This window comes from Bemisia tabaci, chromosome 4, assembly GCF_918797505.1.
Source record: "Bemisia tabaci chromosome 4, PGI_BMITA_v3".
NCBI lineage: Eukaryota > Metazoa > Arthropoda > Insecta > Hemiptera > Aleyrodidae > Bemisia > Bemisia tabaci.
Window position 1 is genome coordinate 45313432 of NC_092796.1, and position 20369 is coordinate 45333800.

General features: G+C 40.3%; 1 protein-coding gene across 1 annotated transcript; it reads right to left on the minus strand.

The window, feature by feature from the left end:
• Positions 1-906: 906 nt before the first annotated feature.
• Positions 907-20200, minus strand: LOC109037908 (C-signal). Its single transcript, XM_019052766.2, has 7 exons — positions 20068-20200; positions 18077-18251; positions 12392-12443; positions 10809-11002; positions 4550-4604; positions 2432-2535; positions 907-1825 (listed from the first exon to the last, which is right to left on the minus strand). The coding sequence occupies exons 2-7, from the start codon at positions 18212-18214 to the stop codon at positions 1583-1585; spliced, it is 786 nt and encodes a 261-aa protein (XP_018908311.2). The 5' UTR covers positions 18215-18251; positions 20068-20200; the 3' UTR covers positions 907-1582.
• Positions 20201-20369: the final 169 nt, after the last annotated feature.

Genomic DNA, 20369 nt, shown 5'->3' on the forward strand with positions numbered 1-20369 from the left:
AAATTAAGTTCCACATATTTTCTCGAGAACGGAACCTAGAGAGGCGAGGAACACACCCACACCCCCCCCCCCGCCCCCATGCTCATTTTTTGTGATCTGACGATCCGCGAATTTCTTCAATGGTCGGTGTACGGGCTCCAGAATGTCGACAAAATGCATGGCGTGGGATGCACCGATTGTAGTCTAATTAAACCGTTGAAGGCGCTCCGACGAACGACGGCGGCCCGAGCGCAAACAAGCTGGTAAAAAAGTCATAGCAAGTAGTATTTTACAGACAAAATACTTATTACAAAACGTAAAAACACACCTCTTACCACTACCATTAGTAACATTTCCGAAAAAAATATATAAAGAAATAATACATCACTTTGATGAGTTTTATGTTGGCAGTGAATTATATAATCTTCTTTAAAATTTCTTTGAAAATATATTACTATCCAAAGAGTAGATAATCGTGTGTTGTTTGAAGTCATCACTTTTGATGCAAACTGTCCGTAATCTTTATTCATGTTGTAATAACATTCTGTGATGTAACTGACATTGCCACACTTCTAAAGAACGCTTTTATATGTCCAACTCATCTGATATTGAAACTAGAGTCCTTTCTTTACTGTAGACGTATTCAAAAATTTTTCATGAAATCCCTCTCCTTTTCAGACGAATTAATCCCCTAATGTAATGTATTCTTTCCTCGTCCTAACTTTTAATTTGGTGTACTACCCCTTTGTGACCCCTACTTTTTAATTTTGTAATTTCTGTATACTACACATCAATTTTGATGTACCCTCCAAAGTGTCAAAGGCTCAAATGTTAAAAGCACCAAATGAACGTATCTGCCAACCAACCATACCACAAGATATAATGTGAGTGGCTTTGCAATCAGATTTCTGTGGGACATTCCATTTACGAATGTCACTATAGTGACATTCGTCTATATCAATATTGTGCCTTTAGAAAAAACAGACTTGACTAACCTGCTCCTGACAGCAACTATAACTGCTTTCAATTCGGTTGCATTGTTTAAGTGAGACATTTAAGGCGGAATAGTCAGGATGATTGTGAAACGCAGTCAGCGGTGAATGGTATAATCGAGGTTTCATGCGTATAATACCTTAAATGGTCTCGACAGAAAGCGCCTTCATTTTTTCGTAATACTATACCCTTAGTCATGTAGTTACTTACGTTGCCAATCCGACCGAAACCCAACTGAGGACACCTGTTTCACCCACCTGCTGCACTAGTGTGTCACAGTATCAGTCATACTACTCTTTGTGCGTTTGAGGTGGCAAAAGCGTCTATTTCAATAAATTCGAGGCAGAATCATTGGTTCTTTCTTCGTTTTTTATTTTTGAATTTTATCATTTTCTCGTTATCAACAGTAGCTAACAAATGCTGAGATCAGTAATAGCCTGATATTTTTATATTATGGTTTTACCAGACTTTGTACTTTAAAAACCCTCCATAAAACACCGAATGCGGAAGTCGGGAGTGGGGGTGAGTTTGTTCGGCAAAGTTAAGTAAATCAATAATGGAACGTAACCTTTGTGTCGCGTTTTTTTTATGGATTGCCCCTTTGTTCACTCTAAAAGGTAATGATTTCACCATTATAGTCGTAGAAACCTTCCTTGTTTTTCTCGCTAAGCCGAAGCATAACGGTAATCATCCCTTTTACGCTGTCGAAAGCACTTATTTTTTGATGTTGTCCTCCTTCTTTGATGCTGCTGGTCATGTCAGTGTCAACAAAACCTGGATGAAAACTTTCTACCAGAATGCCGTCTTTTCCCAGCTCAATAGCCAAAGATTTAGTGCTCATATTCAAGGCAGCCTAAAAAAGAGAAACATGCTGAAAGTAATAATGCACACAATTTGTAATCACAGACTCATTTAAGTCATGTTTGACTGAATTCTAACATGTGTAATCTAACGATTATCAACGTGTTGGTTAGGTTGTTTCATTGATTCATTTTGGAAATTGTAAAATCCAATTTTTGAATTTCTGATGAATTTGTTGCTATGATCAAATACTATACATGAATTTAATTGTACGTATGGGGTAAATGCAGGTCGTTCGTTTTAATGTGAAACCTTTTTGCTAAAAAGAGCTTATTTTTTAGCTTCTGCGAGTACAAAATAGGGATTGATGCTAAAGCTAAGTGGATGGTTTGAAAGCAAATGTTCGTCCTCTTCTGATTATAATAACATGCCAATTTTGGCATTTACGAAACCTTTCTGACCGATTTCCTAATGACATCGTAACCGCTGCAGCCTTTTAATTATGGTGTCAAAAAGATCTTTGCATGACAGCGGATAGACGTCCTGCAAATATTCTTGATTATAATTCAGTACAATCGTTTTTTCCGACCTCACAGCTTTTTTGTTCTGAAATTCCTTTCTTTTTTTTCTTTTTTCTTTTTAATTGGAAGAAACTTACCTTGCTCTCCCTGTAGCACCAACACTTATAATTTCCTATATTTCTTGAAATTGACCCCGCTACTGAAGAAATATTGATCACTGCCGCCCGTTTTACACTAAAACCTGCAATGAAAAGCATTGGAACGCAAGTAGTCAATAGGTCATGTCAGTAAAAAGGTATGTCTCAAGATGAATAAATCATTATCACCCTTTCATGGAAAAGTAAAAGTTTAGCTTGTTCTCCTTCGAAACACAGCTGCAATTCCTTTAAATAAGTTTATTTGCTCAATGCTTTTATTTAAAGCACATTAATTTTTCTACCAAAAATATATCCAATTAAATCATACAAATAGGTAATGGTTTACCAGGGCACTATCTCCGCGTGAAGCGCCTTCAACTTTTTCGATACTCTACGCTTTATCACGGAGCTAGTTCAGTTACCCGTCCGATTCAAAGACATCCGGAGTCAAGGACTCCACCACACACTCTCCTGGAGTGTGCCTGTTACCTACACGTTTTTCTAAGGAAGAAGTGTCAAATCACTTGAAAGGAAGGATAACTTAAGCTATAATCCTGTTCCATTTTTCTGAATTTATGATTTTTTAATCGTCCATTAGTGATATGCAAACTGTCAAACGTATAGCCGAGTTGGTCCCCGTCCCGGTTTTATAGCGTATAGCCGAGTTGGTCCCCGTTTGTAATCAGAATCCGCGTCAATTGAAATTGGCAACGCTGCATGTTCCAGCACATTTTCCATCTCATTTTACACAGGCGTATTTAAGCATTAAATTTCGCGTGAAATGATTCATACCAGTCAGTTGTTCGGTCATCAGTGAACGAAAAAGATGCCCACCTGGAAGAAGGGAAGTCGGCATCATGCACAATATAAGTTTGCAGGACATAATAAAAAAATGTGTCCAAGCTTTTACTTTCAAGTGGTTTCATTGCCATTAAATCTTCGCCAAAGGAATCTTCAATTTCGCTGGGGGAGAGAAGGGGCAAAGCGAGAAAATGTTTTAACACTGCTCCTACTTCAGACTCTTTATTTTTAAATTCAGTCGACAATCCTACATTTTGTAATTTCCTCCACCATGATTGCGTTAGCTGGAGGCGGCAACCGCGAATATTCACCTCAGCGGGCTGATTATTGAAATTGATAAAAAAAGCAATAGACAAAGAAGACAATTAGGATATGGAGGGATCCTATTGGTGGAAGCGGGTGGTTCCGATGGACGGAGGACGTTGGTAATAGACTAACTTACAGCAACACTCGAGAGACCCGATAATTAGTCCATCATTTACCCCCTTAGTCTATAAGAACTACCCGTTTCAACCAATAGGATCGTTCTATACTCCTTATGTCTTCTTTCTCTATGGCTTTGTCTATAAATTTTAATAATCGGCCCGCAGGACATGAATGTCGAATAGCCCTATGGGTAGCTGCTTCACAGCCGACGTAAGCAACGGAAACATTTGGGATAAATTCCTTCAGTTTCGATAACACCAACGAATAATTTTTTGCTTCTTTGTTCGGCAAAATGCAAAAAACTAAATGGATATACAGTGACATAAAATTGATAAAAATAGAAAACATTCGGTAGAAAAATTTAGGGCAGCTTTTAAAAGTTACATCAACATGTATCTCGTCAGCATTTTTCAACGCTAGAAGGTTTGTATCACATGTGAACATCAAAATATTGTTGACTGGGTCCTTGTGAGAAAAAAAATCCTTATTCCTATTCGTCTTAAATTAATTAGTTTCTCGTGCACTTCAGGTGCATTTTTCGGTAAAGTAGGGAATCAACTAAGTTTGGCTGCCCCTAAATTTTTTCGTAAACGAATAAGATCTCAAGAGCGCCTCCCGATGAAGCAGGCTCAGCAGATGCAGCGTTGCCACCGCGCATTCATCGTCGTTTAATTGCCAATAAACAAGCGGGGAGCAATTCGGCTGGAGGTGGACGATTGGATAAATTGAAACCGGGGCCAACTCGGACGTATGGGGACCAATTCGGTATCATCCAAACTGTCGGTAACTGCTAATTGCTTGCTGCATATCTACAAGAATCGTGTAAGGAGGTGGATTCCAAAATAACTTGACTTTTTTTCTACCGTAAGTAATATGCATTCAGATACGTACCGTCGATATTTTTTGATTGAACCTGAGCAGCTTGTTTCAAGAGTGGATAGAGCGCCTGCATAAAAAGAAAGAGAATCTCGGTCATTGGAATGAAAAATAAGAAATATGTAGGTACTCTCAGGTGTGGCTCTCCCTTCATGAAGCGAGAGATCTTTTTCCTCCTCCATGATTGAATGGGTAGATACGCACGCTGTTTGCTTCTTTGATCGGATCTGATGGTAATTCAGTGGAAACAACAATTTTAAGTGGATCAATATCGAGTTTAGCAGTTGCTGTAGGAGTTATTGGATGGCTCGGTTCTTCTAAAATTGAGGAGTCTTCCTTACCAACAGGAGTGAATGATACTCTTCCCGTGGATTCTACCTTCTCATTAATAGGCTTACTTGTAATACTTGTGCTTTCCTCCACGGAAAAAACGAGTTTAGGGTTGGGACCTACATGTTAGTGCTGGGCACTAACGAGGGTTAGGTCAAATGGAGCCAGCAAGTCAGAGGAGTGCTGGGCACTAAACAGCTCGAGGCTGGGTCACTAAGGAAGAAGTAGTGTCAAGCCCTAAAGTGACTTTGAAGCGAGCGTAAAATATGAATCGTCTCCGCCTGGGATCGAACTCGGGTTGCGCCGGTGGAAGACCAGCGCGTTACCACCAGGCTATCGTGACTCCGACGTCTCATGGGTGAATTTACACCTGTTAAGCGCAACTACGTCTCGCGGCATCTGATTAGCACTACTCATGTTCAGTGCCCACCTGCACTGCCTTCCGGTGTTGAGCTGTACAGCGCTTAGACGCCAGCCCTCAACTACTCCCCACTAAACGGCCAGTAGTGCTCAACACTAGTCTTGTTTTTTCCGTGTCCGTAATGACGAAATGTACTTTTTCTGTAAGCACAGAGGCTTTACTGGCGTTAGCAGGACTATTCAACTTTAGATTTTTGGGATAACTTTCAAACGTTTCAGAGCAACAGGGACCATGTGCGTGTACTCTCGCTTCCGCAGGGAACGAGAGGAGGAGAGGACCTTTTTCCGCAAGTATCCTTCCTGGACTTTCAGTTTGAGTTTTTGAAAGAATGATATCGGAAGGAACTACGTGTTTGTCTAGGACTGATCCATCATTAGGAAGTTCAACATCATTTATTTTTGTGAAACGATTCACGGAAAAAACAAGACTAGTGTTGAGCACTACTGGCCGTTTAGTGGGGAGTAGTTGAGGGGCTGGCGTCTAAGCGCTGTACAGCTCAACACCGGAAGGCAGTACAGGTGGGCACTGAACATGAGTAGTGCTAATCAGATGCCGCGAGACGTAGTTGCGCTTAACAGGTGTAAATTCACCCTTGAGCCGCCGGAGCCACCATAGCCTGGTGGTAACGCGCTGGTCTTCCACCGGCGCAACCCGAGTTCGATCCCAGGCGGAGGCGTTTCATATTTTACGCTCGCTCCAAAGTCACTTTAGGGCTTGACACTACTTCTTCCTTAGTGACCCAGCCTCGAGCTGTTTAGTGCCCAGCACTTCTCTGACTTGGTGGCTCCATTTGACCTAACCCTCGTTAGTGTCCAGCACTAACATGTAGGTCCCAACCCTAAGCTCGTTTTTTCCGTGTTTGTTTCATCACTCTTTCCTTTTGAAGTTTTTCCTACTTTTTCTGGATCCTCAGTAGCTAATTTTAAACTGCGCCCCCTTCGACCTGTTAACCGCTTTCTAGGAACGTTACGAGAGACTAATGTGCACTGTGCTGTTACATGATGTTATACCATCATGACAAAGCGATTGGGACGAATAATCGTCTCCCCACAGAGTGAGAAGTAGTTTGACAAGGCGGAAAAAATTTTCGGTCACCCCGTTGGAAAATCTCATTGAATAAGGGACAAGTAGCCCTGACCCCGACCAAAGAGGCAGAGTATGAACATACTAAATTAGAACACTGAGAGCGAGAGCCAAACAGGGGTTATAAAATGGGTTCAAATCTGACTCATTCGTATTTAAGATAAACTTTCGGCTTTGCAATCTCCATAAAAATAGCTTTAATATCGTTAAAGAAAGGATTCGAACTATACTGAACTGTGGGCATGGTAATGTAATGGGTCGCTTGGAAGGGGGGGGGGGGGGCGACACAGCTCAAACGGCGTAGCTCAGGGGACTCCTCCAGGGAAAACGCCAAATTAAACGTAAACTCCAAAAACTACTTTATTCTCACACACACACGCTACAACACAGGATCAATACCGTACACTAGCCTGGTCCATCCGAAAGGCCCCAGGCATCAAGCGGAACATTCAGCGGAATACTTGGATTTTCTTCATCTGCCTTGGATGGTTGTTGTGCTTCTTTCATGACTGTCTCAATGTCGACACCATGGTTTTTGGCTTCACTCACTCGCTCAACGAAAAATATTTCGGCCTTCCTGATTGGAGCTGCTGATGCAGCCTTTGAAAGAAGTAGGCAGAATAAATTCCTGAAGATCATTGTGATATCAGGATAAGAATGGGTATTGACGAGTAAACAAAATATTTCAAGTACAACACGTCCAACATGACAATACTCATTTTCAGTCAGCTTCACTTGAGAATAGTTTTGAATGAATACATCTTCGAAATCTTTGATGGATACAATGGTGACGGGTAGTTCTTTTGTCGTTTTAGGTGGCAATATTTTGCGGGACTTTGTAGACGATTTGGAGGGCAATTCATCAGAGTTTGATGAAGCACTTGGGCTAGGTACAAGTCTTTTTATAAAAAGTAAAAAATTTATCACCGATTATTTCGGAATAATGAGAACAACAAATGTGAATGAAAATATAGCTTTTCTATGTGGAGGCGCACCAGGCCTCCGGCTCAGAGCCACTAACAAGTCTGTAGAGAATTTGTAAGTAGATAAACATATTCATTTCGAGCAAAGCTTCGACTATTGCATTCATTTCAGCAAAAGAATAATCTATTACTGGATGTTGCCCTTCAAAGGAAACACCATTTTTCGATGCAAACCGCAAACATTTTGAGAGCCTTCACCCAATACTCTAGGGCAATTGGGCCCAACACCCAGACTTTACCTGGGCAAAGCTGATGAATTCAGTAAGAGGAAGGTAGTAGGGGGTATCCCTCCCTGGTGGTGGATACTTGAAGACGATTGTGTCATACAAAACATATTTGTCTAGAGGGAGAATTTTACGGACAGTATACTCCTCGTACTATCCATGTTCAACACAAGTTTACCCTTGGGACAAAGTTTTCTAGCAAACTTGTAGACTTCCAATCTCTCGATGCTCCAAATCATCACGCAGAGAGGATAGCCCACAAACTGCACATACTGCGTAGCACACTGAGAAAAAACTATGGCTTATAAACCTATTAGAGGTAAATATGGAACACCACTAATAGTAGTACCTCTACATATAATAATAGCACATATACCTTAGTTATGGTACGGGGTACCTTAATTAGGTACAGAGACCTTAGTATGGTTCACAGACCGAGAATCATTAGTTTATTTACGACTATTATAGGTGTTCCATTTTTACCTCTAATAGGTTTATAAACCATAGTTTTTTCTCAGTGCAGGGTCGCGAGCCTGCTTCTGACACATTTTGACAAGATCAATGAATGGATTGAGATCCAAGTTATTGAGAGCCTTCGCTTCTTGTCTGACTTGCCACCGAACAGAATCTGATTTAATGTCTTGAGCGTTTCCAGCTTTAAGTGCATCACGATTTGCTTCATTTGTTACTTTGACATTGTACTGAGTAGAATTCACCCTAGTCAACAACTCATAAGCTTCTGACTGATTGGTCCATTAAGATACCTTGTTACAGGTTCAGGACCATTACGCTTGGGGTTGTTATCAGTGTAAACTTGCAAACAATAATTAGGATTACCGGGCCTCGTAGAAACAATCAGTTCATATGGTTTATACGTTTCATGGCCGCAGCGAGCACAAATCACATAAAAATCTCCTACTTTAGCTTTTGCAGGGGAGGCATCATACTTCCTTTCCATGTGGAGAACACAGTCTGGTTTTAACTTATTGAACACTTCAGTCAAGCCTATGCCGTAAGAGCGGCGAATGAGTCTCCCATCCTTGGCTACAGACGACCAAATTAGAGTATCGATAACAATAGATCCCACATTCACAGAATAACTTCTGCTGTCATACTGATCAGCGGGAGCTAAAGGGGGGGGGGAGCGTTGGCCTGTTGAGTTGTTTCAAAGGGGGGGGGGGGGGGGGGCGATGGGCTCGTAGACGCGGAACAGGGCGGCCCATGACGCGGCTCGATAGAGTCTTCGACCGACCCGTGCTGCCGCGAGAGAATAGCCCTCGGGATGTTCACTCTTCCAAATGTAGCCCCAAGCGATCACTCGGGATCCACCCGGTGACGGGGACTTCAATGAGTGAAGCCCACGACGGCAGGACCACACGAAAGGTGAGAAGAGCCGCAGTCACAGGCTGATCTGACCTGAGCGGACCGAAATTATCGCCGCGTGAAGCAAGCAGAGCTGGTTATTCACGCAGTGAGGTCGATAACGCCTTCAAATTTCGGGTGGGCCACGGAGGTTACAGCTGGCGGTGGCGAGCCGCTGTAGGTAAACCTAACTCGAGGACGAATTCACACGACAGGAGAGCGACAGCTGGGAGGCATCACGGAGGACGGCTTCCCATCAGCAGGAGCTTGGCAAGTGGGAACTGTCAGACGCCGTTACCTGACAGTAGAGCGACAGATAAATAAAGCTTGGAGGACGAGGGTCAGTCGCCAGGTGTGCGGCTGTTGGGACGTGTCTCACAGGAAATAGTAAGATTTGTAGCAGTGGAGAGTTGCCGCCAAAATCAGACGACGGGCGAGCATGGCGGAACGGTCCAAAACCGGTACGCGGGCGCTATCTAGCGGTGAGCGGAGACAACGCCGCGAGGTGGGCCGCGCGGGTTGTGGGGGGAGCGCTGCCGCGGGGATAGGCGCGCAGCCGCGAGTGTAAGAGCGCAGTGGCAGGTTGAGCCCGGCTCGATGGCGGTCGAAACAGACAAAAAGAGTTTTGACACGTTCGGCGCAAGTATTTCGAAAACCGGCGCGGAATCCGGAAATTTGGAGATTTTCAAAGGAAAACGGGTTTTTTTCCGCGCACTAGAAAAAATTCCGCGCGCGGAAGAAAAAGGGTGTCAAGACGAACAGCGTTTCATAATGTGCTTCTCTTGGGGGTCTAGGGATTCAACAGAAACACTGTCAATATCATCTAGTCTTGCGGCGTGGTTACTAGTGGTCTCATTACATTATCTCCTTCATTCCTCTTGCCAACACCATCATCGTCATGATCTGAACAAACATCACTGATGTTGGTAGGTGAATTCTCGCTCGGTGAGGGTGGAGACTTCGGAACGCACATTTTTTATTTCAGTGGTTAAGTTGAATTTCAGACTTTGCTTATCATCAGAGGGATTATCAGGAGAAATAATATTCTCACCTGACAAGGGGACCTCGATGTCATTAGTGGTGCTCTCATTAATTGTGGTGTTGAGCTTTACCGCAGTACTCTCATTTATTTCATAGGGTTCACTCTGTTACCTACTTCATCATCAGTGCTACCTAGCGAATAGCAACTTTGAAGTGACTTGAGGTTTCGCTTGACACACGTTTTAATAGGTAGCCTGGGAGACATGTGAGAGCGGGAGAGCAAGCTCTGCGCAAAGCCTTACATAACTTCGTGATTGTTGGATAGATCGATCGTTTCTGAGGCTGTCAGGTCACACTTGGTATGTGCTTCTCTGACACTAGGGACATCGCAAATATAAGATTTTGATGACGACAATGATAGGTGTTGGGCAAACCTATGGAACTTAGGCTTACGATCAATGATGGTTCATAATTCTGTTACATACGAAAAGATAAAAACTCGCCAAGCCAACTTAAACTGAAGTCAGAAATCCAGTCAAATACTATGACTGAAGTAATGAGGTAACTCAGTTCACATCATTAGAAATAAAAAAAATTTGTTCCTCATGATCGAATTAATATTATGATGATTCAATAGAGAGTGCGCGTCTCATCGTCGATTATTTTTGATATTTATTTCAGAGCAAGAGACGGTGATTTTTTTTCTGTAATTCAAATTTTTAGGTCAAAGTTGTCGTTAAATCATCGCTGATATTGAATCATTCATAAATTAAAACATCCATAACAATTAATGGGCTTAATACTCAATTAGAAACATGCGGGAATAAAAAAGTGATTCCCTTTAGATGGTGAAAACTTATACCACCGATGATCAGTAAGTCTGTTTTTACCTTTGTTACTAACACCGGAGCTACGCTATTGGTCTTGAGGACAGAGATGAATTTTTCCGGTGTGATATCGGCTAATTTGTTTGATAGTGATGTTGCGACTCCTGCGTTATTGATCAGCAGAGTCAACCCTTTATTTCCCACAATTTCGGCAACTTCAGTTGCAAAGTGGTCATATGTTTCAAACTGGTTCACGTCTGAAACAAAAAAATGATTTGCGGGTGTGATTTTCTGTGTATCCCAATGTTTCTTAGGAGGAAACTACGCATCCTCGAATCCGAAATTGACGTTCTTCCAGCCAGTGTGGGTCATTTTCATTGTTCCTCCTTTTTTTTAAAATTGATTGTGAAGGAACTCCATTTTATGACGAGTTTTTATGTCGTATTCTCCAAATGACGGTTATCTCTGTTTTCTATGAACCTAGTTTCTGTTTTCTCACTGGTCTGCCTGTTAGCTAGACGCTAGACACTTACAACATTCTTGGTCATGATGACTGGGACGTTGCTAATTTTTTATTTTTTCTCAGAGTCTGGAGGGAATCGGGATGCGGGAGAGAGTTTGGGGGGGGGGGGGGGGGGGTCGGGCGATCAGCAGTGATATATGCAGCGTCGAAAATCAGGACCCGCCTGGAACTTTCATCATTGAACACCGTCACTTCGAAATGGTTTCAATGTTCACCTTCTGACCCAATAACCACGGATCCTACATTGACTTTGCATAGCTCCACATGAAACTGAATGAGGGGGGAGAGAGAGGGGGGAGAGCAAGAGGTCAGTTAGCATCCATAGATTAGTTTTTCTTGAACTATTTTTTTATTTATGGGGTGATTTTGATGGGCCCAAACAAGAAGTTCAACCGATTTTCATGAAATTTTGATGAGAATGCATTTCACTTCGTTCTATAATCATTCTTACCCTGGCTTTGGATCCATTGAACACTTCTCTTCAGATTACCGCAACGCGATACCCAAGTTCCTTCATTTCGTAGAGTATGCAATCTGATCTCGGGGGAGCTCAAATAGTTGCTTAAAGTCAAAGCGCACTTTGATCCGCAAACCTCAATGAAAACGGAAAAGAGGGTACTCGTGCGTTTAAAGATGAATGTATATCTGTTTGGTTCTTGTGACGCGGTCACACAACGAATTTACTCACACATTCCGAATGATACTTTCCTCTTTTGAATGGTCAATCGTGTGATTTGAGGTCATCAACAACCCCAATGATTCTTCGTAATTTCGATGTGGACCAACAAACTACGATCTTTTACCCACAATACATTGCTGCATTGAGAAGGCTCATTTTCATACTTATGTGTATTATACTTCGCTCCTCAAAAGGAAGGGAGAAAATATAAAATGAAAAATGATCATTAACCTAAGGTGAATCACCCATAGACGTATTACTTAAAACATCGGTTAGTGGGTTTGAGAACACACCTTCGTGACCCGTCAATTCATTACAATTCCTAGTTCATTATTTTCCAAAATGTGACTTAAGGTAAATCTGTTGATCTCGATCCAATTATAGAAATATAAAAAACATAACATAAGAAAGAACATGGATGATGAAAAGTATATACCATCTTACCTAGTTTTAGGATGTGTATTTTTGAACTTGAATTTTTCAATTCTTGCAAAGCCTGAAAAATTAATAAGTGATTAAGATACTGCCGAACGAATGACAGCCCTCTTTAGGGGAATAAAATAAAATGAAACATGTAAAATATTAAAATCAGCGAACATTGTAATGCAATGTCTGAAGGTAGAAGCACTGAATATATTGGGATTTGGAGTGTAGCCGAGTGCTAGAAATAATGTAAAATTTCTTTACAAAACTTACATTTTATTAACAAACTTAGTCCGAAGCTTTTCGAAGCGAAACACTTCGAAAAGCTTCGGTCTAAGTTTCCTAATAAAATGTAAGTTTTTTAAAGAAATTTCCAGTAAAATATTATGTGAAACGCCAGCAATATGAAATAGCGCCACTTGTTTTTTCTCAAATTAACTCTCAAGCTAAGAATATCTCTTCTGAATAAGAGCGTAGACGCAGCAACAGGAGCACTCTGATTTCATATCAGACTATATTTCCACATCCAGTCAATTGACAGGGTTGCCATTTGGATTGCATTTTGAAAAAAGGAACCATGATCATTCCAATGTCGCTAATATTGTGCAACTTTTTTCTTCTTGCAAATATAACGGATCACCTAAACGAATTTTATTTTAACTCCCAATAACCCTGGTAAAAATTGGCAGTAGAATCTGTGTTCCAAAATACCATAGACCTACATCCGGCTGTAAGATTTCCAATAGCTTCTATAGCCGGCAACACAATTTCTTATAGCCTTTTATAGCCGATGGCGATTAAGCAACAGCCTGGCGATAAAGTGTATGCTAAACGTTGCTAATTACAAATGCTAGGACTTAGTGAGTTTTTGGACTACCGCTCTCTTTTTGGGCCGTAGTGTCTTGATTTATTTTGCGAGGAAAGCTCCGTACTTCTGAAGGATGCCTGCCATTCCTATTATGTTGGAGCGCCTTCAATTTCGTATGATACCGTGCAATACCTCTGGTGTGAAATAGTTGCTTGAAGCGCCGCGGTACGCTGCGGCGCGGCGGGCGGGCAGCCAGCGCTGAACGCGCATTGGCGCCTACAAACCTAACAGGGATACTTCACGCATTGCGCAATGCGTGAAGTATCCCTGTTAGGTTTGTAGGCGCCAGTGCGCTACCGCTCCGCTTTGTGTTAGGCTCTAATATTTAATCTCACGGAGTCAGCGTTTTTCAACTCATGACTTTGAAATGTTTGCACACTCTGTATGGATTATTCTCATTTTAATTGATGAAAAAAAAATATGTAGTAAAGGAAAATATAATGTGCGTTTTGTAAATATTACGGTGATTCCGTGCAAACTTAAGGATTTGCAAAGCACACGAATTTCTACACAATTTCTTATAGCCTTTTATAGCCGATGGCGAAAAAGCAACAGCCAGGCGATGAAGTGTAAAGCCCGGCGATAGGAACTATAGCCCGGCTGTATAATTTTTTCCACTTCCTACAGCCACCTATATGATTTTCTATCGCCTTCTTCAGTCGGCTATAAGTATTCCTATGGTATTTTGAAACGCAGCTCCTATCGCCAATTTTTACCAGGGAATGTATGAATTTAAGACGATTTCCTTTTTAAATTTAATCGTTTTCATGACTCCAGTAATTTTTTTCAAAGAACGTCAGTCGTTTAATCCTGGCAACATTGGGCATTTGGCTCTCTTGGTTTCTTTTTGCAAAATGCAATCCATTTCATGTTGGGATTCCTAGGATCAATATGGTGATTCATTTAGCATGCAACCATTACAACCAGCTCTATCGGAACATGGGGATTTTAAGTGGCTATGGAGGTAGACTTCCACGTACGGTCGGGACACTCCTACATTAGGGTATAAATTTTAAATGCTTATTTTTGAGTTGAATTTTAAGCAGAGACAAAATCAGTGGCTTTTTTGTGTTTCTCCAATTTTTTCATTAGATAATACAGCTAAATCTCAAAAATAAGAAACTCATTAGTTCTTATGCTTCCTCGCCCCATTTTCAATGAGAGTCGCAGAAAATTTTTCCTCTAAGTTCAGCACTTTCGTGAGTGTTGAGCGCTATCGATTTATAGGAACTTCCGTTTATTTAAAGCTCTTTCAATAGCTTTTCCAGGCTATGTACTCCTTGCCATTCTATCACCTCACAATTCTACTTTTTCGTCCTGACAAATTAATCTCCAAATACGCTGACCTTTTTTATAGACCGAACTGAAAGAAAAAGTATGGTTTCGGGTACAGTGATGTGAGTATGGTAATCAGCAACCTACTTTATGGTAGCAAATACCGTAACTCTAATTGTATTTACCAGAAGTATAGTAAGTGCCGCCATATGTCTTGTCATCGTTACTGCACAGTTTCACTGTAGCAAAAATCAGATAGAATTTACCATACTTCTGTTATTTTGCTATCCTCTTTTTCAGTGCGACCTCCTGAAACATATTTCTTCATAGACTTCTCAACTTGTAAGCATACAGCAAAAAAAAGTGCTCAGCATAATAAATCTTGAAATTGCCGCCACGATTTTTTTTTCTCTCTCTACTTAACCTGTATCTCTCTAGAAATGAGGAAAAAATGCTTTGATTAAGCCCAAAAATTAACTCTTGATTAAAAAAAAAGTGTTTCCCGACCGAGAATTTAAAAGGAAATTTGTCTATTGATTGACACTTACTTTTCTTTTTCGCCCGATGAATTTTTTCCTCGGTTGTCACTCTTACACAATGGCCATTTCGACTTCTGTAGAAGTCATCATCAGGTGCTTAAAACTAAGAACGAAAATAAAAAATAAAAACCGAAGCTAAAAAATTGACGTTAGATTCACGTATTATCTCCGGCGACGCGTCGCGATACTAGTCAGTGGGATATCTCGCCGGTGATCAGCTGACTGTGTTGCGGCACGAAGGAGGGCGGGGAGGGGGACGATCACTGGTGCCACCTGTTGCTCGATTTGTGAATTAAGTAGCTGTTCCTTAGGTGTTTTCATTATTTCGATTTGTTCTAATACATTTAATTTCCGGCCTTTTTGACATACTTTTTCTAGTTTCGAATAACAATTTCCCAGTTTATGGTCAGTGTCGATTATATGATCCCCAAACGATGACTGACCTCTCCTTTTTAGTATGGCACAGTCAACGTGTTCCTTCAGCCTTGTTGCCACACTCCTTCCTGTTTGGCCTATATATATTTTCCCACAGTTACATTCTATTTTGTACACTCCGCTTGCTTCCAATTTTCCACATTTCTCTTTTGTATTGATCAAAATTCTGCCCAAATTTCTCTGGTTGCCGTAGGTTACTTTTAAGCTTTTGTCCTTCTCTATTATTCCCTTCACTCTCTCTGATATTTTCTCGATATATGGTATTGAGATCCATTTTTCGGTCCCTTTTGTTTTTATTTTCCCATATATCATCCTGTCTCTTTTCTCTTGTTGTTTGCGATGTAGTAGATGAAAAATGTCACGTTTCTGATATCCGTTGTTAGTGGCAATGTTCAAGATAGTTGTTAACTCCCTCTCATATTCCTCCTTTTCAAATGGTATAGTTGTTAGTCTGTTAAGCATGCTATGGAACCCTGCCATTTTCTGGGGCCAGGGGTGGTACGAGTTATTAGGTATTATTGCATCTGTGAAGCATTGTTTCCTATAAATTCCAAACTTTATCTTTCTGTTTTCTACTCGTATGGTAAGGTCCAGGAAATTCAGAGTTTTCCCATGCACCCACTTCCAATTTGAATTTGAGATTGGGGTGTAAATCATTTATCTCATTATGAAAAATGGACAGTTCTCGATCAGTGCCCAGCCAAACTGCAAAAATATCATCCATATATCTGAAATAACATAGAATTTTCGAGGCCCATTTATTGGATGTACATATTCTGTGGTCATATTTATCCATGAAAATGTCGGCCATAATGGGGGTTATAGGCCCTCCCATTGGTAACCCTTTATTCATCTTATAGAATTTCCCATTGTACTTGAAGTAATTATTCGAAGTGGTGAACTCTAAAAGCGTTGTGAATTCCATGATTTCACCTTTTGAGAGGGATGAGCGGTCCTTCAGAATGGTTTTCATCCTCATATTGGTTTCCTCTACATCTACATTTGTGTATAAGTTATCCACATCAAGTGAGATCAATTTAGCATTCAGGGGAATCTCTATGTTCTTAAGTTTTTCGGCCAGTTCCCCTGAGTTTTTGACTGCGTATTGGGGTTTCCATGTGACATGTCTCCTAAAGGTTTTAATTAGGAATTTCTCAACATCATATGTGGGTGATTGGCATGTTGATACTACTGGCCTTATCGGAACATCTCTGATACTCAACTCTTCCGTGACTTTATGGATTTTTAGGTATCCTTGGAGTTTTGGAGGGAGGGGGTTCATCTGGACGAGTGATTTGGGATATTGAGTTAACTGCCATGATTTATTCAATAGGTTTTTCAGGTTTTTCTGAGTGACCGGTATTGGGTCTTTCAGTTGTTCTTCGATCTCCGTTTGTTGTAGAAAAATGTCGATTTTTCCCCTGTACTCTTGTTCATTCATGAAAATTAAAGTGTTAGATTTGTCTGCCTTCGTGACTATTATCTGTTGGGAAAATGGCAGGGTTCCATAGCATGCTTAACAGACTAACAACTATACCACTTGAAAAGGAGGAATATGAGAGGGAGTTAACAACTATCTTGAACATTGCCACTAACAACGGATATCAGAAACGTGACATTTTTCATCTACTACATCGCAAACAACAAGAGAAAAGAGACAGGATGATATATGGGAAAATAAAAACAAAAGGGACCGAAAAATGGATCTCAATACCATATATCGAGAAAATATCAGAGAGAGTGAAGGGAATAATAGAGAAGGACAAAAGCTTAAAAGTAACCTACGGCAACCAGAGAAATTTGGGCAGAATTTTGATCAATACAAAAGAGAAATGTGGAAAATTGGAAGCAAGCGGAGTGTACAAAATAGAATGTAACTGTGGGAAAATATATATAGGCCAAACAGGAAGGAGTGTGGCAACAAGGCTGAAGGAACACGTTGACTGTGCCATACTAAAAAGGAGAGGTCAGTCATCGTTTGGGGATCATATAATCGACACTGACCATAAACTGGGAAATTGTTATTCGAAACTAGAAAAAGTATGTCAAAAAGGCCGGAAATTAAATGTATTAGAACAAATCGAAATAATGAAAACACCTAAGGAACAGCTACTTAATTCACAAATCGAGCAACAGGTGGCACCAGTGATCGTCCCCCTCCCCGCCCTCCTTCGTGCCGCAACACAGTCAGCTGATCACCGGCGAGATATCCCACTGACTAGTATCGCGACGCGTCGCCGGAGATAATACGTGAATCTAACGTCAATTTTTTAGCTTCGGTTTTTATTTTTTATTTTCGTTCTTAGTTTTAAGCACCTGATGATGACTTCTACAGAAGTCGAAATGGCCATTGTGTAAGAGTGACAACCGAGGAAAAAATTCATCGGGCGAAAAAGAAAAGTAAGTGTCAATCACATAGTTCCCGATTAAGAAACAAAGGATTAGAAATTTGTCTAGTTTTTTTCCGCTGCCTTTTTAATTTTGGGATTCTTTTTCTCCCTTTTCTGAAGACATCAATGTGAGCTTTCTCCGGTAGTAAATCAGCAAACTCTGGTGGCTAACTAAATGCTCAAAATACATTGTACTTACATCGGCGTTCTCTGGAGATCTGCAAGCTGCAATGATTATACGACATTGGACTGAGCTGTCACTAAGAAACTGTCTCACAAACTCTAAACCAATTCCACGGCTAGCACCGGTGATGAGCACCGAATATATTTCAGTCATCGCTTATTGAACGTATTCCAACCTAGTTCAAGATAAACTGAAAGGTATAAACATTTTACAAATTTTTGAAATGTGCGTGAGTTGAAAAACATAGATTCTTACGCTATGATGTCTCAAAAGAATGTTCTTTTCTTTTTCTCATGATTTTGTTTTTATTTACTACTATCAGACGAGGAACAGATACATTGGACTTGATGATGGGTTGAAAGAGGTCAAAATGCGGATCGTCTACAGAATTCGCAATATTTTGTTCCAATTGGGGTTTTAAAGAAATAAGTATTCTTCATATTGTCATCCTGAAAACTCTTCAAATACAGCGCAACATAATTTTAAACAAAAAAGAAGTATTTAATTCAAACATGCTTGTCTCAAGATTGCCATCGTGTGTGTGAATCAACTATGCACTCTTATTTTTTGTTTTAAATTGAACTTTTAAACAAAAAAAATGCCGATGTTTGAATTTCATGGCTTAACGCTCCAAATTATTTTGTATCAGACTATGCAAATTTAATCTCAAGAAAGATCTCAGACACATTAATGCACTAGTTATCTAACGTGCTATTATTGGCCTTATGAAAAGTAAAATATTTTATTCCACAGGAGAAACTGTTCGATCAAAATGAAATGGAAATGAGGGACAGAGAAATGTATCAATAGTAATTTCAATTACCTAGTTAAAAAGTTGGTTCGAAGCGTTTCACCCTCTCAAAGTGGTTCAAGCTAATCATGAATTGGCACGTCTAGTGTCAGACGCACCACCATGGATGGTGACTTTACCCTCACCCAGATTATAAAATCATTCTTGTTTTCTAAAATCGAATTGACTCCAATCTTTTTTTGTCATAAATATCTTAGGACATTCTTAAACGACACATCGACCGAACTTATGGACACTTTGCATGACTGTCACGTATTTTTCAACTTTTAAATTTTGGTTTTGAACAAAATAATCATATGGGATGATGCTTAATTTAAGGTACTAGTGTATGAATGACGTTTGTGAGGAAGCACCGTATCTCAATCATTTTAGGAAATACTTATTGCAGTAGTGTGCTGAGAGATAGTAGATTCGGAGCTCTCTATGTATAAATTATCGATCATTGACGTGATCGTCACACCGAAAAACGGAATTGTAGACTTCCCCCGAAAAAAAAAAATATACATCATGTTCTTTAAACTCCGCTTTAGCATTGGAACATTGGAATTTTTGGCGAATACAAGTGTTAAGTCATAAAACATTGAGAAATTTCTAAGGAATCGTTAATTTTTGCTCGTGCTTTTTTTTTCGTTTTTTTTTTTGCTTGACGTAACACAATATGATTCTAAAACCCTCCCTCTTCCCTTGTTACGCACTCCACGCACTAGACCAGAGCTCCCACTGGAAAAAAGCACATTGAATCTAGAGTCCAGACTCTTATAAACATCGACGAGAAAAAATACTCTTGATTCAATCAGATTTAAGCTTAAATCAAGAACCAAGCCTCTTAATTCGAGCGGATTTTCTTTTGATTGAAACTTAAATCTGATTGAATCAAGAGTCCTTTTTCTTGTCAATGTTTTTAAGAGTCTGGACTCTATGTAGATACAATGTGTTTTTTTTCCAGTGCCCCTTCCCTCAAAGGCGTAACGCAATTTTTGAAAGATCACTTAGGTTGAAGATCAAAGAGAGGGAATAGCTTTATTGTTCCTTCATAGGTGAATAAAAAGGCAGATAGACGGGTTGAAAGGGCCTTACGCGGGGAAAAGAGCAGATCAAAAATAAGAGAAGGTGAACGTAGATGGAGGACCGCCTCATATAATGTGGATTCTTTCCAGTTTTGAATGACAGGTAGGAGTAACAAATAAAAACTTACTGATTTATGAAAGCGGTCAATCCTCTCTGACAGCAGCAAAAAATTACATTCCGGAAACATGAGTTTAAAAGCAGTTGCATCTAAGATTCAACGAGGCGGCCGGAAACTTATGTGAGGTGAACATCAAGTGGTTTATCAGTGAGCGCGCGTTAAACTTACGAAGGCTCAGCTTGTGCAGAAAATTAATTGAATTTAAATACATTACGCTGAATGAAGCTGATGGTCTTTATTTTTTTTACAAATTTAATTTTGAAGTTCAAACCGTACTATCAATGATTCAAAAGGAACATTTCGTGTTTTGC

Bases quoted from the DNA above. Each gene is read 5' to 3' on its own strand.
- LOC109037908 (XM_019052766.2), bottom strand. From the start codon at position 18,214: ATGACTGAAATATATTCGGTGCTCATCACCGGTGCTAGCCGTGGAATT. The intron at 4,605-10,808 runs GTAAAAACAGAC...CTTTTTATGCAG, and splicing joins CTCCGGTGTTAGTAACAAAG to GCGCTCTATCCACTCTTGAA. The intron at 2,536-4,549 runs GTACGTATCTGA...TTTTCATTGCAG, and splicing joins TCAATCAAAAAATATCGACG to GTTTTAGTGTAAAACGGGCG.